General features: G+C 43.4%; 1 protein-coding gene across 1 annotated transcript; it reads left to right on the top strand.

Annotated features, from left to right (window-relative positions):
• Positions 1-547: 547 nt before the first annotated feature.
• NSUN5 (NOP2/Sun RNA methyltransferase 5) lies at positions 548-15,374 on the top strand. The gene is made up of 10 exons (XM_034421062.3): positions 548-744; positions 2,835-2,957; positions 5,166-5,337; positions 5,899-6,007; positions 8,541-8,676; positions 9,549-9,664; positions 11,507-11,685; positions 12,168-12,372; positions 13,285-13,434; positions 15,184-15,374. The coding sequence occupies exons 1-10, from the start codon at positions 619-621 to the stop codon at positions 15,287-15,289; spliced, it is 1,422 nt and encodes a 473-aa protein (XP_034276953.1). The 5' UTR covers positions 548-618; the 3' UTR covers positions 15,290-15,374.

Genomic DNA, 15,374 nt, shown 5'->3' with positions numbered 1-15,374 from the left:
GGTATTGCAGCCCAGCACTCTTGATATTTCGATAAATACTTGTATTTCTCGGTTGAAATGAGGGGTCCTTGGTTCTCTCTGATCTTGGTTGTTTTCTTACAGACGTTTCATTCCCCAAACTAGGTAACATCTTCAGTGATGTTTATGGCTGCATTATTCCCACTGAGGGGGACCAGGTCTGAGTTGCAAATATCCGATGGCCACTAGATGGGAATCAAGGCATAGAAAAGAGAACACGCTAAGTCAGGGGTGGGCAACTGTGGCCCTTTTACAACCGGTGGACTTCAGCTCCCAGAATTCCTGAGACAGCTTGGCTGTCTCAGGGATTCTGGGAGTTGAAGTCCACCGGTTGTAAAAGGGCCACAGTTGCCCACCCCTGCGCTAAGTCCTTAGTGCCATCTACGGGCTTGATTCTTGTAACCAGTTCTGATAGCCTTACATCGGGGGTTTCCAAACTTGGCAGCTTACCCTTATTTTTTTTTACGTACTACGTAAAAAACTACAGTAGTATAGCTCTACGAAAACCTCCCCTTGCTTTGCGCACGCGCAGTTCATTTCCTTGCTGAACGCGTGCGCGCCGGAGGCTGCCAGAGTCCTGATCCAAAGAACCCGAGCACGATGCGGCAGCGCAGGCAGGGAAGCGGCGCGGCGTTTGGTCTCTATGGTGTCGCTGCTTCTATCCTGGCAAAACTGGAGCGTCGCGAAGGTTCCCTTAAGACTCTCGTCTATGGCAGTCACTTCCCGGCAAGTTGACGGTCTTTGCACAACTTAAGAGTTAAAAAAATAATTGGGGTGGAGGGGAGAATAGAACCTCCACGTGTGAGGACAGGCTATCTTTTTTTATTGCTAGCTACAGACACCGCGGGACGCCAGTTACCTTCGTGTGTGCCTGTGTTTTAGAATAGAATAACAGAGTTGGAAGGGACCCTGGAGGTCTTCTAGTCCAACCCCCTGCTTAGGCAGGAAACCTTACACCACTTCAGACAAATGGTTATCTAATCTCTTCTTAAAAACTTCCAGTGTTGGAGCATTCACAGCCTCTGGAGGCGAGTTGTTCCACTGATTAATTGTTCTAACTGTCAGGAATTTTTTTTTGTAGGAAGTTTTTTTTTTTTGAAAGGAGTTCAATGAATATTTTGGGTGTAATTTAAAAACAATTTTTTTAAATGCTCAAAACGAGGAGAGAGGATACCAAAACGCGTTGGATATACAGTAATATGCTTATCGTAGATTAACAATGTCCTCGAATTGAACTCGGCACTTGGTAATGTTATGCAGTTTCTTGGCACAGTACAGATGGTAGTTTGCGCTGAACTCTTCCAGGATATTTTCAACTTCTCTGCATCATCTACAAACCTGGAATTCCTTGGTAGTCTCCCATCCCAGATGTAAACCACTCCAGCCTTGTTTAATCTTAGTATAGAAAAGATCAGATCCTGTTGTGTTTTGACAAACAACACATTTGCCATACCCTAGTTAACTCAACCATAGTTTATGGAATTAATCCGTTTTCCTAAATTTGCACAATACTCTGAATAAAATATTTACTACGCATAGTACTTGCAGGCTGAAGTACGGTAGCTTCTTTTTGATTAAAAACATTGCACAAATTGAGCTCTTGTTTTAAAAGAAATCTGCATCCATAATTTCATGTGATGAAATATATGCCAGTTAATAGGCACTCTGAAGAGCCAGATAGATTATCCAATCTGGCCTTCCTGGGTCTTCTAATTGTGTACACATCAGTACTATAATTGAGTCCATAATTTGTATCTAATAGGCTGCTGCTTCTCAGAAAAGGCTTAGCATAATGTGTCCAAAATATAATTTGAGCCTGGTTATTGTACCTCAGGTGAGAATTCTGGGTTGATTTGTTCAATGATGCTTTGATTTTGTTTTTCCTGGCTATCCATGGTATTATCCAGAATTTTGTCCAGCACCAACATTCGAAAGTGTCAATACTCTTTCTGTCCTGTTTTTTCAAAGTCCAACTTTCACTTGCACATTCTGATCTTTCTAGATTTTGACAAATCACAGCACCTGAATATCTTTTTAAGGTCTTCATGGCTGCTGTACCAAGTGCTAGTCTGTGCTTCATTTCTTGACTGGCTTGTTCCTTTACTATTGATTGATCCTAAAAAGCAGAACTATCTATCACTTCAGTATCTCCATTGCCAACCCTAGGTCTGGTTGCTGTACCTATTGACATGAGTTTTGTCTTCTTTATTTTTAATTGTCCTCATCTTCTTTATATTAATCTTTGAGGGAGACGGGTGGTTCAGAAATGTGAAACATTAAATAAATAGTGTTAATCCAATTTTTTACACTTTCACTGACTTTCCTTACAAGAGATTGCAGACCATTTGCATTGTCAGATATCAGAGTAGTATTATTAGCATAGTGCAAGTCATTGATATTTTTTCTTCCAATTTTAAAACCACACTTGCTCCCTCTATATATGCTTTAGCATATAGAATGAATAAATAAGGAGAGAGTATATAACCTCATCTCACTCCTTTGCTGACCTGGAAAAGACTCAGCCTTTTCTGCTATGTTCCATCGAACTGTGGCTTTCCAAATGTTTTGGGATTCCCATTTTGCTAAGAACATTCCATAGTTTTACAGTTTATTTTGTTAGCATGTGAAACTAAGGATACTGTGTGATAGTTTCCACAAACTGTTAAGTCTCCTTTTTTGGTTTTGTTGGTCAGTTTATCTACTGACCTCTTCCAATATGTTTTCCACTATATGGTCTTCCAGATTTGTTGGCATTGTTTGCTTAGTATCGTTATCAGTGTTTCTGATTCCATCAACAACATTCTTTCCTTTTGCAGAATACCCGGCTACTCTATGCCCTTGTTTCAGAAACACGTCGCTATTCTTCTATACTGGATTCCATCATAGATGCTGCTGGTTTGTTCCGTGCTGAAAAAAAGCTGCAGCCACATCTGGCCAAGGTGAACAGGTGTGATCATTCCTGATGAGAAGGTTGAAGCCATTTTTCATACAATCTACAACTCCTTACCTGGAGTTGTTTTGCATTTGGTAACTGCATGGATCATTATGCTTGGAAATGCACAATCGGTGGCTTGTAGATGACTTCAATCCCGGGCTGCTCATGTGGACAGATTTGGGGGAATCTGCAACAGCAGGCCCCTTTTCTGGTACCTGATAAGGCCTTTGGAAATGGAGAGTGGAACAATGAGAGAAGGGAAGGTCCCACAATATGAATGGGGTGGAATGTAGAAAAAGCATGTAATGTCAGCTATTCATTTTTTTCTCTTTTGCTGTTCTCTCTTGCCTTTAGAAGTTTTAAGTACACTATCCATTTTTAAAAAGAAATTAGACCATTTGTCTGGAATGGTATAGGGCCGTGATGGCGAACCTATGGAACACGTGCCAGAGGTGGCACACAGAACCCTCTCTGTGGGCACACGTGCCGTCGCAAGCTGTTCTTCTGGTTTCCAACTGGTCTTTGCAGGAACGCCGGAAAAATGGCCTGAAAACAGCCTGAAAGCAGCCCGAAAAATGGCCAAAAACAGGCATGCGCATGCCGGCCAGCTGGTCTTCGGGTTTCTGGTGCTCCAGTGTGCGTGAAGACCAGCTGACCCCGGAAACCCGAAGACCAGCTGGCTGGTGCACACATGTGCACAGGCCAGCTGGTCTTCAGGTTTCCGGCACACACACATGCATGTGCATTTCAGTTTGGGCACTCAGTGCCGAAAAGGTTCGTCATCACTGGTATAGGGCAGGGAAACGCCACGCACGCACCCAGCAGGGCCATGCTCTGCAAAAGCTGAACTTCCGAGTTCTAGCGCGCATGCACGCCCAATGATCAGCTGGCCGGCGCGAATGTGCACACCGGTTTTCACCACTGCCGCGCATGCGAAGGACAGCTGATCATTGCGCGTGCTTGTGTGCCAGAAACCCGGAAGACAAACAGGCAAGGCCGCACATGCCGGGCGACATGGCTTGGCATGCCACTTTGGGCACGCATACCATAGGTTCGCCATCAAGGGTATAGGGTCTCCTGTTTGAGCAGGGGGTCAGAAAAAAAGACCTTCAAGATCCCTTCCAACTCTTATTATTCTGCATTCTATTCTGTATTCTTTTTTTCTTCACCCAAGCATTTTTCAGGAATTTGTAGGGATTCCTATAACCCACATTCATTAGTAAATGTGTTGTTCATATTACTAGGAGATCATTGCAATGGGTAGAATAATCAGTGCAGTATAGTAGTAAAAAGTGTTGGATTAGGATTGAAGACACTCAACTTCGGGTCCTCCCTCAGCCATAGAAAGTCATTGGACGCATCTTTCTTTCTCAGCTCAGCTTGCAATTTGAGAATATAGATAATTCAATCATTATATTCAAGATAAATGCCCGTATAATACATCTTGAGCTTGTGGAGAAAAAATACCATTTAACTATGACAAGTAAATACCGTATTTTTCGGAGTATAAGACGCACCTTTCCCCCCCCAAAAGGGGGTGAAAATTTAGGTGCGTCTTATACACCGAATGTAGCCCCCCACCCACCCACTGGACCCCACCCTTTGGCCTCTACCTTGCAGCAGTTACCTCCTTGCAAGCAAACAGCAAGAAAAAACAGCTTTCAGCTTCAGCACAGCCTAATTAGCACAAGTTGATTCCATCGGCCTTCCGACTCTCAGCTGATTTGCTCTCAGCTGTTTTGCGCAGGGCTCTGCTGCTTGCTGCAAAAAGGTAAATTGCTGGTGCAGATTTTTTTCCCCCTTGTGCTAATCAAGCACAAGAAAATGAAAGTAAAGCAGGCTGTTTGCTGTTTGCTGCAACGAAGCAAAATTGCTCAGAGCAGAGGGAGATTTCTTTTTCTTCTTTTCCTCACCCAAAAAGGTAGGTGCGTCTTATACTCCAAAAAATACGGTATATCCATGACTCAAACTATATTAGATGTGCCTTTTCAATGCCTTCTTTCATTCTGTCTTACTGACATGTCTTACTGAAGATGTGCTCTTACTTCCTTGCTGATGCTATCCAGGTGTGGCCTATGCGGCTTCTTAAAAAGCTTTCCTGGATACTCTACAGCTGATATCTCCTCAATCCAGTCCAGCTGGATGTAGAGCCAGATGTTTCACTCTTAGGCTCAGATCCAAGCTGTTTTCTCCTGCTCCTCTCCTTTCTTAGGTGTTGGTATATGACTTACTCATTGGCAAGGGGCTCCATGGTGGAGGACGTGGGAAGGCCCTGGTATTGAAGCATCATGCCCGTCTCCAGGCTGAGCTTGCCCGCTTGAAGGTCCAGAAAAAAGTGAGCCGCAATGAAGATCTTCTGCCACCAGCTGGAGACTCTGACAAAGGTAGATGCTTGAAGTTTTTGGAAGAGGTCAGAGGGTCGAGTTTAAATAGATGGCAGTGTTACATCAGCTGCAACTGAAAAAATAGGAATAAAAACTTTGCAGCTTTTGGAAAGCCTGTCTAAAGTGTTTGGCCAAATGTGTCTGTTGGCAGCAGTTGGGAAGGCTTTAATGCTATGTGTCTGCAACTTTAATGCTATGTGTCTGCAACTAACTGACAGCTAGTCAGCCAGCCAAAGTTGGATTTGCATATTATGTTAAATCATCATGAAATGTATTTGGTTTGGCTTCATGTGTTGTGTGAACCAGCCATTATGGTTCATAAAATACGATTTATGAGTTACTGTGCTGACTGAACTCTGAGAACTGGAGCTTACTCAGGCCATGATGAAACAAATTAGGTATAATGTGTGAACGAGGGCAATGCCGCTACAATCTCTATTCTGGCTTTGTGAGATGTTGTTCTTGCCACATCAAAATGGATACAAAAGACAAAGCAGTTACATGTTATGGAAAACCCAGGAACTTGATTTCAGAAGATCCCTGTCTCTTTTTTTCCCCCAGCACTTCAGATACCACGCTATGTCCGAGTGAATTTATTGAAGACATGTGTGGATGATGTCGTTGATTACTTCAAACGCCAGGGCTACCCTTACCAGGGCAAAGCAACCCGGTTAGTATATCTCAGGAACAGGCAGGCTCTCTGTCTCCAGACTGTAGTGTTGCAAACTTTTTGGGAATCCACAATTGCTCACTGTTCCTCCTCTCCTGTGCAGCCACAAGGAAGAGACTGAAAGCATCCATTTTCATTCTGGCATATCTGCAGTTTATCCTAAAAAAAAAAAACCTAAGTAGAGTCCAGCCTGATTAGAATGGATGAGACACACAACCAGGAAATGCGAGAACTTTAGGCTAGAGCAGGTGTGTTAGACTCAAGGCCCATGGGCCGGATCTGGACCGCAGAGACGGCCTGGAAATAGCAAAGGACAGTCCTGTGGTGCCTCTGGCAGCCAAAATGGGGCGTGGAGCAGCGGTGGGTTTCTAAATTTTTTACTACCGGTTCTGTGGGTGTGGCTTGATGGGCGTGGCATGGCTTGGTGGGCATGGCATAGGAAGGATACTGTAAAATCTCCATTCCCTTCCCACTCCAGGGGAAGGATTCTGTAAAATCTCCATTCCCACCCCACTCCAGGGGAAGGATACTGCAAAATCCCCATTTCTTCCCAATCAGCTGGGACTTGGGAGGCAGAGAATAGATGGGGGTGGGGCCAGTCAGAATTTTTAGTACCGGTTCTCCGAACTACTCAAAATTTCCACTACCGGTTCTCCAGAACTGGTCAGAACCTGCTGAAACCCACCTCTGGCGTGGAGAGCTGCATGTGGCTCCCCTACGCCTTGTTTTTTGGCCTGGACGGCCTCCTGCAGCACTCTGTCGGCCAAAATGGGATGTGGGGGAGGGCGTGTGTCACCCGGGCCCCATTTTGGCTGCCAAGGTGCTGCAGGAGGTGTCTGTCCCATCTCCCCACCTCCCCAGTCGGCCCGCAGAGGAGAACTACAATGCTGATCTGGCCCTCGGAAGAAATCCAGTTTGACACCCCTCGACTAGAGGGATTTTGAGAAACAACCCAAAAGTAGGCAGTAGCACATCACCGTCAGACCATTGGCAAGGAGACAACATAGACATGCCTGTGTAGTAACTGAGGCAAACCTGGCTTGAAGGAGACTTACTGTCTATGCAGATTGTCAGTCATCAGGTCATAGTTGTCCCAAAGGTGCTTTTTCTTCAAGGGCCGGATCAGAAGCGAAACATCCAAGAGCTGAAGAAGCTTCTTGAATGAGTAGCGAAACGTCTTCAAAGAAAAACAAGAAAGTCCAGTGGTCTCTTGAAAAAGCACCTTTGGGACAAGGAGACTTATGTTTGTTTTAAAAGTAGCTTGTGATCACTAGCTATAGTTAAGCTGAGTTTACCTCAGTAAGGGTAACATAAGATGCTGCAGTTGGCACCCTTACTCTCAGATTGAAAGAGGAAGAAAGATTTGGGGTCTGGGGTGGGGGGAGATAGTTTCATCCTCATAGTACAAAAGTAGACCAGGCACATTTGTGCTTGTAATTCTGCATCAGTTTGTCCAAGTCTCTCTGCCCCCTCCCATAAGCCGTTTCTTGAAACAATTTTTGCTGGCTCTTTTATTTCTAATCCTGCTTACCTGCTGCAGAGCAAGAGGCCCTTTGTTAGGATGTGGTTTGAGCCTAACAAGTTGTCCAGGCAATATATGTGTTCTGTGACTTTAATATGGATATGTATTGTGTGACTTTAAAGTTTTATTGCTGATTCATTGCAATGCTCAGTCATGCTGTAATTAGATAATCACTAGTTGTAAACGTATTTAAGAAAGGTACTGTAAAGTATTCAGTTGATGATATGCTACCATTGTGCTATCATCGTTGGATGGATCTGCTACCATCGTGGTTTGTGAACCAGAGTGAGTTTGTTATTCTAACCAACTACTGTTTGTATGGTAAGAAGATTTTTGTATCACTGGACTGATTTAACTGGCAACGTTTCTCTGTGCTCTACACTCTGCTGGTTGGTAACACAACAACAATATCCTTAACACCCTTGAAATCTCTCCACTGTCAGGCCTGGAAGCCCTCTTTTATATTGGGCCTTCAGGCCTACCACATTTACTGCTGTGGGAAACTGGGAGGGGGGATTGTATGGAGCAGGGAGGATATATAGTCATAATAACATTCCTTTCTCAGAGAGTCAAGGACAGCTTGCCCTGCACCTGGAGGGGTGTGGCTAGGAGGCATCTCCAGTTGGGACGGTGCTTTGATTGGACCATGTGATGGACACGTGGGTGCTGGGGCAGGGACTTGGACTTTACTTTGGGTGGGGAAAAACTGGAAGCTTTCAGATTCGGGTTTTCCCAGATGTGCCAATATGACATCTCTAATAAAATGGAACTTTGAGGAACTGCAAGCCTCGGAGTCTTCTTTAGTTGGGGGTGTTACTTGGAACCCTGACATCCACACATACCTGATAGACACTTTCTTCATTGATGGACAGGCTTACTTGTGTCATGCTGCTTGCATTCAGAGAGCTCTGCTTTCTGGCTCTGCATATCTGGTGCAGAGTCAGGTTTGGAGTTTTTTTTTAGCTTGGGGAAGAAGCAACAGCTTTCCATCTTTATTATTATCATTTTCAGCATGGAGGAAGCGATCTTATCCAGGAAGAAATTCCTGCTGGACCTCCATCTTCCTGACCTGCTGATCTTCCCTCCTCAGACAGACCTTCATGAGAATCAGCTCTATCAAGCTGGGCACATCATTCTCCAGGACAAGGTGAGTGAGGCTGGGGTAGGCTGGGATAGTGGCCCGAGGACTTCTCCACCTGGACCAGAGGGAAGGGCTGGTGGATCTGCTTAGCTGATCAGGGGTGAAATCCAGCAGGTTCTGACAGGTTCTGGAGAACCGGTAGCGGAAATTTTGAGCAGTTCGGAGAACCGGCAAATACCACCTCTGGCTGGTCCCAGAGTGGGGAGGGAATGGGGATTTTGCAGTATCCTTCCCCTGCCACGCCCACCAAACCATGCCCACAGAACCGGTAGTAAAAAAATTTGGATTTCACCACTGCAGCTGACCTGCCCTGATGACGTTGTCCAACACAGTCAGACTCTTTGATGGGCTCCCTCTTCTTTCCAAGTGCAGCTTCTGGCTGGTTTCAGGCTTTATACTACAGTTTTGAAGTGGTTCCTATTTCACCTTGGCAGTTCGAATCTCACCAGGCTCAAGGTTGACTCAGCCTTCCATCCTTCCGAATTGGATAAAATGAGGACCCAGATTGTTGGGGGCAATAGGCTGACTCTGTAAACCGCTTAGAGAGGGCTGTAAAAGCCCTGTTGAGCGGTATATAGGTCTAAGTGCTATTGCTGTCTTGCGATAACTTACCACTTTTCCTTTTGTGATAAATTCTCCAGGTGAAATACAGAAATGTCACCTTAGCTTTAATACTTTGGCTGTTTACTTGCCAAAAAGAGAGACAGAGATTTTTTAAAAAAAGAATCTATAGGCATGAATGCTGTGGGCATTAAATGTTTCTTGACAATATGTTTGAGAAGCCGCTATTGAGGCTGGGGAATATGGAAAGTGGATGATGGGCCTGCCATATGTGGATTAGTGTGCATTTATCTCAGGTGCGTGTATTTTAACCCTAGGCCAGCTGCCTCCCCGCCTTTGTCCTGAACCCCACTCCAGGGTCCCAGGTGATTGATGCCTGTGCTGCTCCTGGCAACAAAACCAGCCAGCTGGCTGCCATCATGAAGAACAAAGGGTAAGGGAAATGGAAGGACAATACCATTTATTTATGGAAATGTTTTAGGCTACAGAATCCTCTGTGGCAATTCACAGCACAACAGTAATTTCTACAAAGATCTGGGTGATAAGGATAATGTAGCCAAAGTAGCATTTGCATTAGGCTCCCAGAAAGATCTGGAATAGATTTTGGGAGCATCTGTTCTCTAGGTTTGCATGGTATTAGCAAGCCCCCCCCCTCCAATTTTCACCTCTCATCTGGTCAATGTCGCAAATCTGATTGGTGAATTGAAGGTTACTCCCTCTGGTACTGCTTAACATTATGTATCTGTCTCTCCATCTTCCTTACAATTCTTTTCCTCCAGGCAGTCTCCTTCATTTCCTCTTTCCGGAAGCAGAGGTGAAGAATTTTTGCAGCTTCAAATAACACCCCCACCCCACCTCCCACCCCTGACAATATATTCCTTTTGCAGATCTCCTTGCTATAGTTACTTAAATTTCATCCCAGTTGCAGGTTGACTTTTTTTTTTTACAAAAGAAACACTTGTGGTTGACTGGTATGAGAAAGGACAATTTCAAAGCTCTTTTCTACATTTCTTAGCTGCTTAGGATCTGCTTTCTTCTTCCAGCAGCTCTCGGTTCTGCAACCTTTTTCCTTCCATGCTTTCTTTTGGAATAATGGGAATTTTCCAAGGCAAAGTTTAATTTACTCCAAATATATCATTTAGATGTTTACATTTAAGATAAAGTAATTTCAACTATTGGAAAAATAGTAGTTCTCTATATTCTCTGAATAATATTCAACTATTTTCAGTTATGTTGAAATTTAAATTATTACCTAAATATGCTAGTGATTTTTTTAGAATGTATGGCACGCTGTCATAAATATTACAGTATTTTTTGTTTACTCCCAAATTTGCAATTTCCATTTGCAATTTATTTTTTGGGATTTTGGTGAGAAACCCTGAGATAACTGTGCTTGACTAAATAAGTCGCTCCACAATTTGCAGTTGTTTGCTTAGTATAGACTATGATCACAGTTTAATTCATGTAAATAATCATAGTTATGCAAAACAGTCTCCCCCCAAGAAATTCTTAAACAAAAAAAATCATCTGTTTTACCTACCTCGTACTTGATGAAACGCTTGTTTTGTAATATTCATACATTTGTGCTCATCTTGAGAAAATCACTGGATTTTGCTAGAGGTTTTAAAAATGTACCAAATAACACATAACATTTTACTTGTTTATAAATGACACATTAAGAGCATTAAGTCAAGTCTGGATTTGCTAAGAAAGTTTCTGTTGTTTAAATTTAACATCTTCAATTTTTTTTACCATGGCCTCAACATTTCTAGAAAGTTTACTTTTGTATTCAAGAGGAACGTGACTATAGTTGGATTCACGCAAATCATTCTAAAATGTAATATGAATTTTGTTTTTAATTGGCTTAGTATGTTGCACGAATGCGGTCGTTGCATATTGTGGATTAATACTCTGTGTGAACCCAGTTGAGTATTTTCAGCAGTTTAATGACAAAAGTAACTATTAGCTGCAAAACTACTATTACCTTTTGTAATATAACCCCTGGACACCCTCCAGACAGAGGGATGAACTTTGAAGTAATAAGCTTCCAGTCTTTGTAGATCTCAGGATGAGATAGATCTCATTTGATTCTTCCAATTAGAAAGCAAAAATTCCAAGAAGCCAAGTTAGAGAAAATAGATCCTGCAGATGACTAAGCTTTGGATAAACCTTGGAGAGGAAGAGCTGCTTGTGGCGAAGTTATTGTTTTTCACCGTGGAGGTATCTGATGTGTCCATGGCCACTCAAAACTTCCTTTCTGTCTCTTGAAATGCAGGCAGATCTTTGCCTTTGATCTCGATGCCAAGCGGCTGGCCACCATGAGCACTATGTTGGTACGGGCAGGGGTCACCTGCCATCAGCTGGCACACCAAGACTTCTTAGCAACAGATCCCACTGACTCCAAGTACAGCAAAGTGAGATACATTCTCCTGGATCCTTCATGCAGCGGCTCAGGTGAATAAAGGGTGGAGGTGGATTTCCAGCTTGGATTTAACATTAAATACAAGTTTATTGGGAAAATGGATGAGAGACCATCAAGGTATATTTTCTCTGCAGCCTGGAATTGGAACAGTCAAGAGTATCCTGAAAGCTATGCATTGTGCCTTTTTATTCAAGATAGGAAGTTGACAGCTAATTAGAACAGTTGGAAATGGTTTTTAGGAAGAGGGCCATTTGTCATTTGTCTCTCAGATATAATGGTGATTTTTCCAGATTAAGTGTGATAGAACAGAGCTGATTTGGGTTTGTATACATAGTAAAATTTAAAAATAGAATGCTAGGGTTCCAGAGCCAAATTTCTCTCTCTCCAGCTAAGTAAAGACAGGTGCCTTTAGGTATGTATCAAGACTAAGAGCCCAATATATGCCAGTGTGCTGCCTCCCTGGCAGCCAGGTTTCAACAGCTAATGATGCGTGTGATGTCTGTTTCTGTTGCAGGTATGGTCAACCGCCTGGCAGAGGAGGAAAGCACCTCCCCGCCTATGCGACTACAGGCACTTGCTGGGTTCCAGCGAAAAATGCTGGCACACGCATTGCAGTTCCCTGCCCTTGAACGGCTGGTTTATTCCACATGCTCGGTGCACAAAGAAGAGAATGAAGATGTGGTGCAGGATGTGTTGGAGCAGGAGGGAAGCACCTTCAGGTATAAGAAGGTGGATAAATCAGGGTCTGCCTTCCTGCAGCTGGTAGAGTTTGGGCTGCAAAGTGGGACGGTTCTTCCTCCCTAGTCCCAAAGGTGCTTTTTCAAGAGGCAAGTGGACTTCCTTGTTTTTCTTTGAAGACGTTTCGCTTCTCATCCAAGAAGCTTCTTTAGCTCTGCTTCTTGGATGAGAAACGAAACGTCTTCAAAGGAAAACCAGAAAGTCCAGTTGCCTCTTGAAAAAAGCTCCTTTGGGACAACCATGACCTGGATGACCGAGAATCTCCATAGACGTCTTCCTTGCTATTTAAGGATTGCTGATGGAAAGGATTGTATAAAGCCACAAGTCTCTTGGAAATCAATATAGCTCATCCTCTTCATACTTGATGCCTTCCTGGAGTGTAGATCTACAGTTCTCTCAGGCTCCCAAACATAATCAAAATAACTGGATCTCTCCAATGCTTTCATCTTGTTGGCAGTTCATGACAAATATATTTGAAAGCAGCAATCTCTTTATCTTCTATTTTACGGTTGGAGCCATTGGGGACAGGAACGTTTTTTTAGTTTCATAGCGATTTAAGAACTAAAGCTTCTTAGTTAAACACAATTCTTGGCAACTTCGGGGATATTCCATGTCGATTCCTTGGCAGCAGCATAACAGTGGTTTGCTATGGCCATTTTCTAGGACGTTTGATTTCCCAGTCTAGAGGCTACCTGGTATTTCCTGGTAATAACAAAGTCTGACCCTGCTTAGCTTTTGGAGATCAGCCGGGGTGTTAGATGCTGCTGATTAGACGATTTTGAAAGATGGAAGTTTGCAGCTCGAGTTTGACTGCAAGATAGTAAGGCAGCAGTGTAGAAAGAACCGGGGAGCACTGATTTCTGAAAGCACTTCTCTGCTTTTCTTCCTTGGAGATTGGTAGAAGTCCTGCCATCCTGGACCCCTCGTGGCTTACCTGTTTTTCCTGAAGCCAAGTGCTTTCTCCGAGCATCGCCAGAAGAAACACTGACTAATGGATTCTTTGTAGCAGTGTTGGAAAGGAAGCACAAAGCGTGTGCAGCAAGGTGAAAGAATGTTCTCTGTGTGTGTCCTATACAGGTAGTCCTTGACTTACAACTATTGGTTTAGTGACCATTAGAAGTTAACAACAGCATGGAAAAAAAGCGATTTAGGATCAGTTTTCACACTTAACAACTCTATTGCAGCATCCCCATGGTCATGTGATCAAAATTTGGGTGCTTGGCAACTGGCATGTATTTATGACAGTTGCACTGTCCTGGGGGGGGTCACCATTTGTAATCTACTCAGCTGGCTTCCAACAAGCAGAGTCAATGCGGGGGGAGCCAGATTCACTTAGCAACTGCATGATTCACTTAATAATTGTTGTCATTTGTTTTACAACTGTGGCAAAAGTCGCAAAATCAGGCACAACTCACTTACCAACTGTCTTGCTTAGCAACAGAAATGTTGGGCTCAATTGTGGTTGTACATTAAGGATTACCTGTGTGCTGTATAGCATAAATATTTTTTTTTATCAGTGATGGTGAACCTTTTCAGCACCAAGTGCCCAAACTGGAATGTGTGTGTATGTGCGTGCAAGACCAGCTGGCCGGGTGCATGTGTGTGCTGGAAATCTGAACACCAGCTGGCTGGTGTGTGCATGCCTGTTTTGGCCCAAAAAACGGCCTGAAAACAGCCTGGATTTTGGCCATTTTTGAGTGGTTTTCCGGCGCCCACGAAGACCAGCTGGCCATGTGCGCGCTGGAAACCAGAGCAGCTGGCAATGGCACACGTGCCCACACAGAGGGCTCTGCGTGTCATCTCTGACACGAGTGCCATAGGTTCGCCATCACGGCTATATATGTTCTCTGTGCTCTATATTTCTGTGTTATTAACAAAAAGGCATGATTCCCACCTTTCAGAAAGTCTTAAATGATTCTGGAAGCCAAACCTATGAAATTTGTGGCTCCCTGCCCTCAACCCTGGCACCGGGATCCTACTTTTCACAATTGAGATAAGCTTCAATTTATCTGTTTACAAACTTGCATTGTGGGGCCCAATAAGCCTTTTTTCCCCCTTTTGCTTTAATTTATATGCCGCCCTTCTCCGGAGACTCAGGGCGGCTTACAATGCATTAAGCAATAGCCTTCATACTTTTGTATATTTATACAAAGTCAGCTCATTGCCCCCACAATCTGGGTCCTCATTTCACCTACCTTTGAAAGGATGGAAGGCTGAGTCAACCTTGAGCCTGGTGAGATTTGAACTTGCAGTAATTGCAGGCAGCAGATGTTAATAACAGTGCTTTAGTCCACTGTACTACAGGCTCGAACTACAGCCTTGTGCCAATCTTGAATGGATCAGTCTTGAATCAGACAATAGGCACAGCATACATAGAAACTGAGTTTTTTTCAGGTGCAGAGGTGATTCTGTCAAAAGTGCATCTTGTTAGGAAGAAACAGTAATTTCCATATAATACAAGACTGTCAAATGTTACAGGCTGGAAACAGATTTTACTTCTAGAAATAGGGAGCCAAAATCCATCTGCTTGTCTTCCCAATCATGGGAGAGTCCTTGGTGTAATTTCACATTATCTCTGCACTAGATAAAAGTTCAATTTGCATGGCCACAGACTCCCTTCATGTTATTACTTCTACTCTACGCCTAACTTTTATCTCCAGAGTTTTTATTATTTTGCTTGATGGTTTTGCACACTTTGAATTAAGTCTTAACATATGTTTCAGATATTTATGTCATGATTGCATTTTGATATGTAGGAAATAGCTTTCTGTTCTTTGTGGTTTTGCTCATAGTGCTGCAGTGCTGCTTTCAGACGCTGGCAGTAAATTAGAAACAAATCCCAACCCAGCAACCAGGAAACGAAAAAAGAAGAAACAAACGGCTTTTCCAAATAAGTGAAATTCTTCAGCAGCTTACTGGTCTTTTATCAGTGGCGTTTGCAAGAGAAAGAGCTTGGATGGAAATAAAAGTCAACTTTTTAGTC

This window comes from Pantherophis guttatus, chromosome 1 (assembly GCF_059756535.1).
Source record: "Pantherophis guttatus breed Tessera chromosome 1, ASM5975653v1, whole genome shotgun sequence".
In the NCBI taxonomy this organism is placed as follows: Eukaryota; Metazoa; Chordata; class Lepidosauria; order Squamata; family Colubridae; genus Pantherophis; species Pantherophis guttatus.
Note: the sequence above shows the minus strand (reverse complement) of the source record. Positions and strands in the feature narration are given on the sequence as shown.

Excerpts from the sequence above, each read along its gene's own strand:
- NSUN5 (XM_034421062.3), top strand. The coding sequence starts at position 619 with ATGCGGCAGCGCAGGCAGGGAAGCGGCGCGGCGTTTGGTCTCTATGGT. Across the intron at positions 745-2,834 it reads TCTATGGCAGTCACTTCCCG|AATACCCGGCTACTCTATGC; the intron begins GCAAGTTGACGG and ends TTCCTTTTGCAG. Across the intron at positions 5,338-5,898 it reads AGCTGGAGACTCTGACAAAG|CACTTCAGATACCACGCTAT; the intron begins GTAGATGCTTGA and ends TTTTTCCCCCAG.